Raw genomic sequence first — 14,877 nt, 5'->3', positions numbered from 1 at the left:
TTCACTTCACAGTAGAATCCAGCTTTCCATCAATAGAGTGTGAGGATCAAAGAGAAAATAAATGCACATTGCCACTGGATGGCTTTAATTCTCATAAACTTCACAAATCCTTGGCTGGTTCATGCTCACCTTTCGCAGGAGGAAGCAAATCCGCTCAATATTCCTCAGCCGCTCCCTCTGTCAGGAGAAAGTGAGGGAAAGGCAGGAGATTAGCTGGTGTTATAAATTAAGACAATATATTACAATTACAAGGGGTCAATGTTTTAATTAATGGCTGCAGTGAAGCAACACATTATTAATCTGAAATGACAGCATTCACTTCTTACCTACTGCTTGCAAGCCAAATGATTTTCCCATTTCTAAGTCCCAGTAAGTTATTTTTCATTTGTTACTAGGCATAACAATATCAGCTGGGGATTCAAGTCTATGTTAGCCTTCAGCCAGAGGCTGCAACTCTATTTTAAGTCAGCATTTTTGGCTCTATCCAACTGTGCCAATTTATACCACAGAGACTTGGTCTTGCATTTTCAGGTACCCAACCTCTGGCTTCAAGATAAATCTGAGTGGGAAAAACAACAATGAAGTTTGCATGGCAGCTCTTCCTCTATCACTAAAATGGTGCCTGAACACGTAAAACTAGAATTTAACACATTAGTGAAAAATATCTGAAATGTCCTAAAAATGCCACTTTAAACAGCAGATGCTTTCATAAATACTGAAAATCACTGTAATTAGGCATTGTGACTCAAAAGATGTTCTAAGCTCAACTCACAGAAAGAAGACAAATCAAAGTCAGGCTTTCTTTTCAATGGCTCATAATGAGGAGCTCACCAGCAAAACCAAATTTCACTGCATAACCCCATGACTGGAGTTACTGTGAAAGATTCTACTGTTAGTTACACTGCAGAAGGCAGAGTGGGTTTGCTGTCCTCAGAAGACTATCTGATATTTTCATTTAGACATGGCAAAAAATATTCCAAACAATGAACTTTTTAAAACAGGTAATGTACTATACCAATGTGAGAAGCCAAGTCTACCTAAGCTTTTTGCTTTTCAAATGTTTTAAAACTCCAACTTGTGGCAATTTTATTCCAGTCTCCAAATGAATGTCTGTTTTCCTTTCCTGTCCCCAAGTTTAAGCCATTTTTTAAAAAAAAGTATCATTTGGAAAGACAACGAGGCAGTGGCAGCTTGATAGGCGCCAGAAAAATACAGTGCCTCTTTTTGGAGTCTCTGAGCTAAAAGAGAGTCAGAAATTTTAGACTCACAGTTGCAAACGTGAGAATGGATGTGTGTGGATGTGCCTGTGAAGCTGCAGAAAAGCTCCCTTGCCTTTAGAAGTGGAAAGACAGATGCCAACTGCAGCTGACCTTGTAGAAAGTCTATCTCTGAAGTGGAGGTAATAGAGAGCAAATCAGGAAATATGAATTAAATTCTCAGTACTGCCATTGGTTTTGCCTCTGGTTTGTCTTTAATTCAGCCTCCTCTTGCCAAAAAGGCTCTACCCTCTGTCATGAAAACACTGTGGAGGACACGTGGGTAAACTTCAGACACTCTTACAGTGCAATACAGAAAACTACCCCACCAAAAAAATTGAATATGGGCACATACCACTGTGCATAGGGAAAAAGCAAAATTCACTCGACAAAAGATACAAGAAATGCCCACTAAAAATCTTCCTTTTATGGCAATCTAAAAGGCATCAACATATATAGTGTGCAGAAAAAAGCAATCTCAGATTATTGCTTGAGTTATCACAGAAAGTTTCATGGAAGTCAGGTATGTGAACCACAGAATGCTCTGCTGTGCTTTACTAGAAACGTTATGATTCACTTTTTGATTGCACCACTAATGTGACAAAAAAAGGGACTTGTTAACTTTTTTTTAATCATGGAGGCCAATTCCATTACCATTTTCAAATAAGATTAAATTATCTCCACAGAGCATCTCAAGTTTTAGGAAGGGAACAGTTTACTGGAATTTGGTACATATAAATTCAGTCTGCAGTTCTCAAGATGGGAAGTAAAAACAGATAAAGTGAATTGAAAATCAGATTACTTCCAGTAAATTCAAAACCAGATTACATCCACTGATGTCCTCTACAGGATTTCTTCACGTAATTTCTTTCTTCTTATTCTTTGCTTATGTGTTAGTGAACAGTAAAAAAAAATTGCATTCTAGGATTATAAAGTTTATGCTTAAAATCACCAGCGGTCTAAGCAGTACAAGCCCTCAGCTGAGTTATGAAACAAAGTTAAATGGCTAAGTACTAGTACTGAATCTGGTTACCAATTGTAGGCAATTCAAGAACTTGATCCTCTGTAGAGATTAAATTCAGCACATGTCATGACCATTGTAATTCCCAGTGAGGTGATGGGGAGACGGGGAGACGAGTTCTGCTCTCAGTTCTCGTGGTACAAACTGACACGTGTAGCAGTAGTCAGCCAAATCACCTTAGATTACAGCTTTTACTATCAGAGGAATTTTAATATGCATAAATCTAGGCTGCACTTTTGGTTCACTAGTTAAAACTGAGTTTACAGTCCCAGGTGTTTATTGCTTTTCCATAGCAGATACAGCAGAATATGATATTTACTCCTAAACCACAGGAGAATCTAGAGCCCTGCCATGGGACAGAGAAGTCCAGGCATGCACCTCTTTTGGTCCATTGTTACAGACAATATGGGAGAAGCATGGCATGGTCGAACAGAGAGAAAGCAAATTATTTTGAAAACGAAAACTTGTGCCACAGAATGAAAAGGTAAAAAAGAAAGCAACAGCATCCCGTGACATCCTTCAGCTTTTGAATTTCCAAACTACCTTCCTGCCTCCTTCAGCAAAGAGGAAATCCATTAACATAAACATCACCATCTGGCTCCTAAGACTGGCCCAATAAATCAATTTTCCAAACCACAGCTGACTTTACAAGAGACTCCCTATTAATTGCCACACTCATCCTTCACTGACAGCTCAGTGCTCCCTGTTTCTGGAGCAGCCCCAGCTCCGCAGGCCCTGGCTGTACTCACTGCGTGGGCCGGGTTGCACTGGTCGATGGGGCTCTTGAAGTCTGTCCGAAGTTCATCGAAGGCAATTATCTGAAAAACAATTTTTTCAACTCCTGTAATGAATTCTCATTCAAACACTTATTTTCCTTAAGGGATTAATTACATGCACTGACTGCCTTCCTGTCTTTCCAGAGAAAACATGGAAAAATAGCTTCCCCAACACATTCCCTTTAGAACTAAGTAGTTAAAACAAAGCATGGCATACTCCTACATATGACACCTAGAACTCATTAATCTGTCACTCTGCAAAATCATATCTATAGCCTTTTCAGTGTTGCTCCTTTCCATATTTCTTCCCTCATATTAACAAGAATTCTTTTCTCAAATTTCCACATGACATAAAACTACTTCACAAACAGATACATCTCCAGATTTGATGGAAAAAGTCATTAGCTGCCTAAAACACAGAGATGGATCTGATATGATGTTCCAGGTTTAGTACATAAACAGTCCATTTTATTAGTTGTTAAACCTCAGATATTAATTACAGATCTCTGTTAAACCTCAGATATTAATTACAAATTAGTATCAGCTTTACCATCAAGCTGCTATTCATTAACAAGCAGACTCCTCAAAAGGTAAAGCCCTCTAGAGCAAACATGCCCTTCCTAAATTCTGGCAGGTTTTAGAACTTTACTTCAGACCTCACTAATGGAGAGATATCTTTTGCTCAGGTCCTTTGGTCTCCTCCATTAACGGATGGATTGAGACACCCTGGTAATTACTGATGCTTTTAAAGTACAGCAGATAAATTGCCTATAAAAATAATACCGTTTGATAGCATTTTCTTGGAAGATCTTGTGTTAGCTCTAGTGAAGAGCTAGTGTTTTCCTGGAAGATTGTTTTCTTGGAAAGAAAACATTGCTGTAATGATCCTCAGCATACTTCATTCAAAGATCTCAAAGCACATTCTTAACTTTGTGTTTGCATTCTAGTAATACCTTTTATTCTGCTTCTGTCTTGCTTCACCCAAGGAAGGAAAGCTCACTGACAGGCACCACATAAACAGATGTTAAAACAATGATTCCTTTTTAGTCACTTTACAACTCAAAGTCTCTGCTCTTAGTAAGAGATGATGGAAGTACAAGGCAGCAATATGGCAATTAGTAGAGTGCAACAGCCTTTCCATGTTGCGTTACAACGTGCCTGCTTGCCTGGCTGTTCAAAAATGAACCAACTGGGTGTCAGCACAGACCTGCTGCATAGCCAAAATGCATTCATTTAGCAGAGATGGAAGGCAGGAGCAGAAAGCCTGAAAAGGGCCTGTTCTTGAATCATAATAATCTGGTGAGAGGCTCAAGAATAAAACCCAGAGCTACAATCCACAAATTTCAGCAGCGCTCCGCATCCCACTCTAATGCTGCATTCATCACACCAAAGCACATTTAAAAATCAAAAGTGTGGCATTTTACAAGAGCCCTCCACAGAATTCAATTTATTCAACTATGACAAGTCGAAGTGGCAGAATAAACCACAAAGGGAACTATAAAATGTGATTACAAGTGAAGCATTTCTCCCTATGGATGCAGTACCTCTTCAAGTTAGGAATTAGATCTGCAATGGTAAAAGAGCAACCAACAGAAGCTGTGAGGAGTTTGCAGAACATTTATGAAGAATAAGGCTCATGACACCTCTGCATTTAATTCTTCTTGGACAGGTCGTTATATTCTCCAGCTGGACCAACTGCTAAGAGGGTTACAACCCCACGAGTCAGTGCAACTGGGTATCTCTTTGCAGCTGGATATCAGCATCAGCACTGACAGAAAGGGGGAAGGATAGAAAAGAGGTTAGATGTTGAGCAATGGTTAAAGGATCAGGGGCATGGATCATTGGAAAAGCTGTGGGAAACAGAACTTTGAAAGAGCTGTACAAGCAAATGCCTGTATGAGAAAATGCCTGCATGAGAAACAGGCCTGAGAACCAAAAAGGAGTTTTAAGGATGTAGTGCTGTGCTGACAAGATGTACTGACCATGAGGTAGGAGGTAGAACTCTGATTTCTCAAGCTGTAACATTAATGTATCTAATATAAGCAGAAGCTTGCCAATGTAGTCATTTATCTAGCACCAATCAAGCAGAAACAAGAATGTGTTCTCATAATTGTAAACCAATCGAGAACTGACAAGCATATATACTAACACTATATAAAGTACCTCTGGATTACCAATAAATGAAGCTTGCATTATTAATCATACTGATTGTCTGCATGTCTTCCCTCGCCCAAGTCAGCGTCATTTAGACTCAAAGATACTGCACATTTATATTTACTTATATTTTTCACTTTCTTTTCCTCCCTTTTTTTTTTTTAATTTCATCAACATTCCCAGTTCTGTAGCCAAAACCCTACTCTATTTGCTGGTACCTAATTTATGTTATGTTTGCATTATATATAAGTGCATTGAAACACATCTGACAGGTATTAAGCACGTGGTTTTCACAGAACCAGTACGTGAAATGCAGCAGTCTCACAGACAAACCTTTTGAGACACCTGAAAGTTATGACAATCTTAAGAGACATTTCTGCTACACCTGAAAGAGACTGAGGTCTGGTATCAAGCACACATGACTGGAGGAAAGTTTCTTCAATAAAAGTTTCAGTGTCTCTCTGGAAGGAGGCTGACAAAAATAAACCCTCCTCAATTCTTACCATTTTATTTCAAAAAAAGTTCCCTAATAGTTTATATTTTGTTACATCTCCAGAAATAGAAGTCTGGTGATGACACGAAAATATCTATTTTTATTTATGAAAAAGCACATTCCTATTTCCTATTTCTTAGTTACAGTGAAAAAATTTGAAGTGTAACGTTAGGCAGGCTCAGAATCAGAGGAATATAAAGAAACTCCCAAAACATTTTGGGGGCATGGGTTTTTTCTGTTTTGTTGTTGGGAGTGGGGGGGGTTGGGGGCTTTTTTTGTTGCTTTTAAATCTTACATGTTGTTTTTCCTAAATCTAAAGCCATAACTGAGTAAAACTAGCTTCTTAAGATTAGCAGTTGCTCACAACACACCAAGTAACTGTGCAACTAATTATATTATATTACTGAAAATACAGCTGGGCTGTGCTGCAGCGGGGTGTGCATAACTAATTAGGAAACATCTTCCTCTTTCAATTATAACTTGCCTTCTGGAGCAGTTTAATGCCCTGAGGTGTTGAGTGGCTGGAGCTGCCATTTTTCCATCCAGACCCCTAATAACCAAGTACTTGTCTCCATTAAGTATTTCACACACAATGCTTTCACAAGAGCTGCAGTGCTCTGACCACAGCCAGAGGAACAACCTCCTACCTGTTCCCATTTCAGCTGGATGCAGTTCAGCTGCCTGATTCCCACACATGCACCGAGCAGAGCTGCTGAGTGCTCTGGGACAGCATCTGGACACACTCAAGGTCTGTTTCACCTCAGAAACTGCCCCACTTACCAGCATCTCGAGCAGAGCAGTTCATCTCATCTCATCTCATCTCATCTCATCTCATCTCATCTCATCTCATCTCATCTCATCTCATCTCATCTCATCTCGAGACAAACAATGTAATAGATCCCAGTCAGGGCACTTCATAAGAAATGACATTGTTTCACCTTTGTAAATGAATGTATTTTATAAAGCATTCATTATCTTTTAGTTTTCCAATCTAATTTGATCCAGGGTGGCAATCCGGACTACAAATCATGCACACACATGGACATCAGCAACCCAGTCTCTCCAAAGGCCACACAATAAATAGACCATTCCAAAGAAAAATGACCAGCCCCTAGTCACAAAGCTGAACAGAATTTGGAAACACGTGCCAGGTCTTACAAAAAGGAGAAGTTTATTTCTATTTGTAAATATTCATGTTGTACACAACTTCGTAGAGAGAGAATAAGGATCATCTGGTATTTATTTAGGAACTTGAAGAAAAAAAACCCCAAACCACCAAGTGTAGCGGGTTTGGTTTGTAACCAGGCAGAAACACCAATTTAGTGTAGTGGTTTGGTCCAAAATACTCATTACTGTTTACCTTCTGTGAGATAAGAGTTAGGAGAAACACAAAGCAGGCACCAAACTTGAAAGAATATAAAGAAGTTTATTAACAGACCTAAAAGAAGAAAAAAAAATCATACCACACCTTCAGAACTCTTCTCCTCCCCCCACCTTCCTCCCTTCTCCCAGTGACAATGTAAAAAGACAGCCCTTGAGATGTTCAGTCTGTTTACCACTTCCATAATAACCTTGTTCAGTCCATTTAGGAAGAGGAGTCTCTCTTGCCCATGCTATGAAAACATTATCACAACGAGCCAGCCGCCCGCGTTGGTTCTCTGCTCGCATGCCAGTCCCTTCCCCCCGACTTGCATCTTTTCCCACAACTGCTTTTGAGGGTCCACTCCTGAATTACCGGGGTAAAATTTTAAGGTTGAGCCGTTCAGAAACAAAAGTTCTCTTCACCCATCTCTGGGAGCATTTCATCTCTAAGAATAGAGGCCCTTCTCCTTCCCTGGGAGCAAAGGGTCTTCCTCATCTTCCTCTTTAGGATTATCTCTGGGACTATCTCTAGGAACTGCGGTTTTCTCCTTTTCCATTTGGAGCAAAAGTCCTCATCACTTCCATCTCTCCCTGTTCAAACTTCTCATGAAATTACAGCTGTGTCAGCATCTGCTTATCTCAGCGCAGGTGCTTTTGCTCACAAGTACAAGTTGAACGCTCCACCCCCCATGCCTGCATGAAATTACAAGGGGTACTCTGATCTACCATAGCTTCACAACAGAATTTCAGCTTTAAGCATCTCCTCTTTCTCTTCCCTCCAGTTTTCAGCTCTTCATAGCACTAAAAGGCTTAATCTCACCTAGGCCTTGCAGCTGGAATGTGGCTTATCACTGTTGGTCACACGACCTCTGCCAGAAAGCGGTGCAGCTTTAGCTGAATCTTGGCAGCACTGGAGAGGGGGAGCCCAGCCGCTCCGGCTGCCCACAGCCCTGCTGTGAAGGGGGAGGGGGGGGTTCCGCGGGTGGAACAGGGCCCACCGGCTCCAGGATGGCCGTGGCCTGGCCCGGCCTGGCCCGAGCAGGGCCTGGGCCGGGCCCGCTGTCCCCTGCACGGGGCCCGCAGCCACCTGTCCCAGCACTGGAAACAAGAGAGAGAGAGTCTGCCTCGGGGTTTCCTATTCTTAAGTGTGGACCACAGAGGTGGTCACAACTTTAAGTGGCTTAAAGAATTGTCCATATTCAAACTGGCCAGCTGATAGGTTCTGTTAGGTCACAGAGGAAGCTGTAAGCACCCCTTTCCAAGAACATCACTGCCGGGACTATGCTTGCTAACCCATGACACCAAGTTATCTGTTGACTTGCAAAGCCTTATGAGGAAAAGAAAAAGTGCATCATGTTTAGCAATAATTTTTATAATTACTGCAGAAACAGGCCAGGGATTGAACAGACAATGCATACAGCACTACCTTCTGTCTTGGGGAATTTTCCCTGTGAGTCCACACTGCAAAGCATTGCAGAAAGTTTGTTCTGCCACTGCCCTAGGCATGCTTTTTCCTGGTGAGAGAGGTGTACTTGTGTGTGTTTTCCACCTAATAAAACTAAAGTTCTATAAAAATACTGCTTGCAGTCTCTGGTGATTCACACCATCTGCAAATCTCAAAACTCCCAGTCTTAAGTCAGCAAGGAGTTTGCCCCAATTTATACACATAATGCATCAATGAGATCATGATGACAATACAGGTTTCAATTACAATTATATTTAGAAAATTTGTTTTCATTATCTGCATTCTCTCTGCTTACAGAGAGACCATAACAGCTTTGAATAATGCAGTATTCACCTATGACTGAGCATGAATTTTGCTTTCTTTCTATGCTTTTGTACCCATCAAAATGAAAATTTCACTTGATGCTAGAAATTAGCTATGATATCTCATTTTTAGGGAACATACTTTTTTTCTTAATCACTGAGCTCTTACAGAAACATATTTTAATTGAGAATGTGGTGGTTTAGGGTGGCAGTGAAGTTGGTGTGGGTGTGAATCCAGTGACAGCAAAGAAGTTGGATATTATTGCTTACTGGCATCTCAGGAAAGTTAAGATAAAACAGAACTTGATGACAACCACACTAACCACAGAACAGAACAGTAACACCTAACATATGCTTCCTTGCCACCACCCTGTCAATGCACCACCATCCCATACTGAAGGAACTGTCTTTAATGGTTCATTTAGACAATTTGTCTCCCCCTCCACTCTCCCAGGAGGCTTTCACAGCACCCAGACCTGCAGTTCACAGGCTGACTGCAAGTCAGCACATGCACAGAAGTTAGGCAGGATTAGGAGCAGGCTGTGCTCCTGAACTTCATGCCTGCCCAGCAACTGATGCACCGACATATCAACTGTGTTGGGAAAATGTGCTTGGCCGAGGAACTTTGCTGGATTTTGTTGGGAAGAAGCAGCAACTGAAAAAATGTGAGAGAGTCAGTCAGGTAAGAATGAAAAAGGACCTGGAAAGGAAGGTAAGTCACTGCCTTGACATGATGGAGTGAGGGAGCCCATAAAGAGCTACGGAGAACAGGGACATCAACAAAGTGACAGATTGAATGTTTGTTTTTTTTTTTTTTTTGCTACCCAATTCTTATCATGATATGAAATGAACCTGAACAAGAAATTTAGCTATGAGGTGTTCTTCTTACCTCTTTGTTTTCTGGTTGAATTGATCTGGTTAATGCTACCAAGCATGAAAAATAACTCAAGATTGTATGAATGGAGGGGCAACCTGCCTCAAATTCCAGTGCATTTTATCCTTGTTGTCATGATTTCCTGCCTATATCCGTGTATTAAGCAGCTCCTATTAAAAAAGGGAAAAAAGTCTCAAGTCTTGGTTTTCATCATTCCTTCCCATGTAACACAAGTAGCTTCCCAGACCCGTGTATCTGAAATGCTGGTGTTGATGAGAACCTTAACAATAGAGCCAAGTAAAGGGCAAAAAAACCCGTCAGATTGAAAGTATTCCTTTCTTCTCTTTTCTCACCCCAAAGTATTTAACTTTCTGAATATTACAGTTATTAATTCACCACATATTAATAAAAGTAAACAGTAATAATGAACAATGCTTTGCAGTTATAAATCTGCCTTCAAGGCAATGAAGGTCTTAACAAAGGAAAACTTTATTTCCATTTTTTAAACAAGGGAAAAAATGAAGCTCAAAGAAATGAAATTATTTACAGAAGCAGTGGCAGAAGAACCAAAGGCCCTGGATTGTTGCACCATACAAAATTTAGGGGAAACAAAGAATACTGTCAGTACACTAATAACATGAGAAGTGAAACCATGCATTTCTGTCTGATTATTGTGCTGTTGTTCATCTCTAGAGCAGAACACTGGTTTAAGCAAAGCCTTTTTGGATTAAGGTTGCAAATGGTTTTAAGACACTCAAGGGTAGAAAATTGTTCTATTTGTCAGATTTCACACTAACAATTGTATAGCATTTCCTTGCTCTACTTAACTCGAATTTCACATGCTGCCACCATCAAACAACCCTCCACAAAGAAATCCAAAACATGGCTCCATCCAGGGCTGCACAAGCATACACCTGAGCACCCAGTCTACATCCCTTTACTGAAGTTCTTTTGTCTGTAAAAGGATATTACATTTAGGACAACATGATTTAAACCTTTTAGGCTCTAACTGGAAGCTTAAGCTAACTTAAGTCATGAAAATCTTACTGTGATTTCTCAGGTATTTAAGCCAGATCCTAAGACTTTTCCAATAGAAACTCCAATTGGCAAATTTAAAAAGGCATAATCTCCATACTGTAAACATGACTCAAAAGGATTTCTTACCTACCAATGGAAATACGGAGGCATAATTGTACTACTCTAAATAAAAATCCATAGAGGAAGGCTCTTTTGTTGAAAGCATGTGTGCACAAACATGCCAGCCTGCACTGCTATATTTACACCACTGTATTCTGCTGCACAGATAGAAACTATACAAGTGAAAATTAAACAAAACAAACAAAAGGAAAAAAAACCTAACAAAACCCCAAAAACTAAAACCAAACCAAACAACAAAACCAAAAACAAACAAAAAAAACCCCTACCCCCTCCCCCCCAAAAAACCCCAAACAAAATCCCCAAACCCCCAACCCTACAGAAAAGCAGTATTTACTGCATCAGCTACATGAAATTAGATTTCCAAGCCTGCAGAGAGGTGCAGGAGAAACTACTAAGAATTAAGAGTAACTATTTGGCAGTCACTTGAAACAGTCCACACCTATTAGTACAAGCATGAAAAACTCCATCCATGCTGTGAAAAATACAGAAATGTATCTTCAGGGATACAACCACACTGTACAGAGCTTTGAGTGCCTTGACTAAAAAGTTACTACGTCCATGGTACCGGTTATTATTGCAGGCCACAATTTGGAAAAGCAAACTGATTTCTGAATGTAAAGAATTCGTGTTATTAATTTTGACAAAACCACTAAAAAACCCTCAGCAGCTGCAAAATTCTGTTGTACACACAATGTTTCCAGAAGGATGATTTGACAAGCATCTATTGACAGATTTCTACAACTGCTATGAAATGGGCTTTTAAAGATAATTTCATCCAACTGCAAGGTGAAACAGTTTCTACTGGCTGGCTAGCAACAACAGGGTTCTGGTCACAGATTTCACTTGCTCACCACAGATACTGAAATATCTTCCCCAGTCATCCTGAAACTGAGATGTCAACCCCCTCCTGCAGCAGAGAGACAAATGTCCCACTGATTCACCACAGACAGAGATGACCTGTGCTTTTATCACAACTTTATACCCACTCACTGTCTTCCAGTCTACACCAGCTGAAATCCAGCCAGACAAAAATCAGCTGTGCACATATAAAGTGCATTTTGTTAAGAGAAGGAAGACAAGCAGCAAGCTGTGCAGGAGGGATGATGCTAATATAGCTGTACAGAGCCTGTTTCTAAATAGGTTAATAGTTTTGCTCCCTGCAGCTAGGACACATTTCCAAACAGACTGCAAGCGGAGGAGGCATTTTTCAGGTAAGTCCAGACTGCCATCCTTCTTTCCCCCCTGAAAGGATTTCATCATTTTGTTGTCATGATTCTTCTTTTTTTCCTTTTGTTTTTTTAAACCTTACTTTATTGCATTCAGTACAGGGAAACAGTTCAGAAACCAGCAGTGTTCTGTGAATCAAACACGCCCCACAACTCACCCCTCAGTGGGACACAAACACTTGCTACCAATGCAAAGAAAAAAAACCCCCACATTTTCAATTAGCACCTAAACTGGTGAATACACCACATTGTTCTGAACAGAATGAAAGTGTTTTTGTACACAGAGATGCAATACTTCAGTTTAATTACATTCAGTGTGGTAGAAACAATTCTTCTGCCTCAGTTGACTGAAGACTCCATGGGTCAGTGGTGAAGTTAATGTCACAGTCTGAACCTAAGGCAGCAGGTACGGTCGGCATTCCCAAGTGCTTGTATGTGTGCTCTTCTCCTTTTTCCAAGAAAATATTACAGAGGATTTGACAGTGTTTCCCACCAGCCCCAAAGGCACAAAATCTATGCATCATTGTAGGCGGGGGGAAATACAGGCGGGATCTCTGCAGCAACAGGGAACAGAGTATAAATCTCCCACACTCCTTGTACTTCTGACACAAGCACGCCACCAGTATTCTCTTCCTGCATATGGTCTCCTCCTCCTACATGCAATGGGGTATTTCATGTGGATTCTTTATAAAACAAACAGGCTTTTTGATTTAGATAACAACATCAAAATGTTTTAAACATTTCAGTATCTAACTGCTTCTGATCTCTTCAGTTCAGCACCAAAACCCCAAGATCAGTTATTCACAGAGCACCAGTGACATCAAACTGACATGTCATTTCTGGGAATGCTGTCACTTGTTAGGTAGGTAGTAAGTTGGTTTGATGGTCAGGACTGGAAAAGCAAACAATCTGCTACAGCAAGGATTCCCACTCACAGCCACGCATTTGGCAAACTAAGAAAGGGCACCACAGAGTGGGTCACGTTGGAAGGGACCACAGTGGGTTGTCTGGTCCAAGCTCCCTGCTCAAGCAGGGTCATCTCAGAGCACATGGCACAGGATTGTGTCCACATGGTTCTGTAATGTCCCCAGTGAGGGACACTCCACAACCTCTCTGGGCAACTTGTTCCAGTGCTCAGTCACTGCACAGTGAAGAAATTCTTCCTCATATTCAGGTGCCTCAGCTTCTGCCCCTTCCCCCTTGTCCTACTGCTTGACACCACTGAGAAGAGCCTGGATCCTTCCCCTTGATGCCCTCCCTGCAGACACTGACAGACATGGATGAGGTCCCCTCTCAGTGTCTCTTCTTGAGGCTGAACAGGCCCAGCTCCCTCAGCCTTTCCTCGTAAGAGAGATGCTCCAGTTCCTTGATCAAAGCAAAGGTCATCATGACAAAGGTCATACAGATTCTTGCACCAGCATTTTCTTCTGTCCTGGAAAGGATGCAAACAAAGACCACATCTGCAGATAAGCTGAACAAGCATATGTATAAAGTTAGGCCAAGACTTCACCCCTAGTCTTGACCTCTTCAATAGGCCAAGAGGAAATGACAGGAGTTTGGATCCAAGCTTTACAGATGAGGTGTCACACTCAGATCTGTGGCTCTGATCCAGGGAATATCTAGTGCAGATAGACTGGTTTGCAGATCTCTTCACCAAGCAGGGGGAGATGAAAGCAGTATTATTTTCTATCCATGCCCAGGAGAGGCTGGGGTACTCTGCTTTCAGCACAAGAGATAGCACTGCTTTGCCCTTGCACCTCTTTATACTAAATTCCACATCAACTAAGAAAACACAGTAAGAAACTAAACAACTCCAACATCTTTCTCACTGCCTCTCTATCACAGATGCATCACTACAGATTTCTACAGCTGCTACTTGCATAGGCCAAATTTTTCACTAGCCAGGTTTTTCCACACCAAATTGGGGACAGACTAGACAGAATTTGGTGAAAGACCTGTACAAGAGGCTGGCCAGGTGCAGAAGGTAGGAGAAAAGGTGGTGGTCTGTTTACAGTGGACCAATAGCTGGTTTATTCTGTCTGGAAGCAATATAACTGCCCACCTATATTTTCAAGAGAGTTTATTCTTCTGCCCTTGTTTTTCCTCAAAATTACTAGTAATTTCTTATTTATCTCACTATAAATTCAGTGTGCTGCCATGCAATGTTTCTACTTGTCTTTTTATTCTCATCAGAATTACAGTTTTGGGATATGCAAGGAGAAACACACAGACATATTACAGCCACAAAGCTCCATCTTCATAAATTATTCTCAAAATGAACTGAAGGACTTTTTCTATTACTTAACAGCACAAAGCTGATAATCCAAAGCTAGGAATAAACAGGCTGTTTCTGCAGAATAAATTCAGGGAAAGGGCAGTAAACAAACAGGAAAACGTACCAAAATAGGCACAGCTAGAAAAAAATATTCACCCCAAAGAAGATGGTAAGAGAATGAGATCAAAAGAGAAGAATTTTTTTTCAGTATCAGTAGATGAAAGTCATGGGTGAGAGACTGGCCAGCTGGCTGGAACTGTCCCAATGCAAGTATCCAATCTTATAATCACAACACAATTTGTTCTTTTCTTGAGCTTTCAAAGACTCCTACATATTGCTACAAAGTTATTATTTTGGTCTTTTTAATTACTGTTTTGCTGATACATGCTTGGGAGAAGCATTACCTTCCTTTCCCCCTGCACACTCCTTGGTTTTCCTCCCAGGTTTCTCATTGCTGCTGCTACTTTTTCCCCCCTCTCCTGTGTTCTCCATTCCTACCAGCAGCGATTTATGCA

The 14,877-nt window shown here is 40.9% G+C and overlaps 1 protein-coding gene across 1 annotated transcript in view; it reads right to left on the bottom strand.

The window, feature by feature from the left end:
• The window catches only part of CNIH3 (cornichon family AMPA receptor auxiliary protein 3), a 46,612-nt gene that overhangs the window by 20,993 nt on the left and 10,742 nt on the right, over positions 1-14,877 (bottom strand). The window contains exons 2-3 of the mRNA XM_069008463.1: positions 3,027-3,095; positions 130-177 (exon numbers count right to left, since the gene is read on the bottom strand). Of these exons, the coding sequence (XP_068864564.1) occupies positions 130-177; positions 3,027-3,095 (117 nt within the window). The remainder of the gene's footprint in view (positions 1-129; positions 178-3,026; positions 3,096-14,877) is intronic.

Source organism: Aphelocoma coerulescens, chromosome 3 (assembly GCF_041296385.1).
Source record: "Aphelocoma coerulescens isolate FSJ_1873_10779 chromosome 3, UR_Acoe_1.0, whole genome shotgun sequence".
NCBI classification, from domain to species: Eukaryota; Metazoa; Chordata; class Aves; order Passeriformes; family Corvidae; genus Aphelocoma; species Aphelocoma coerulescens.
This window is presented reverse-complemented; position numbering and strand designations above follow the sequence as displayed.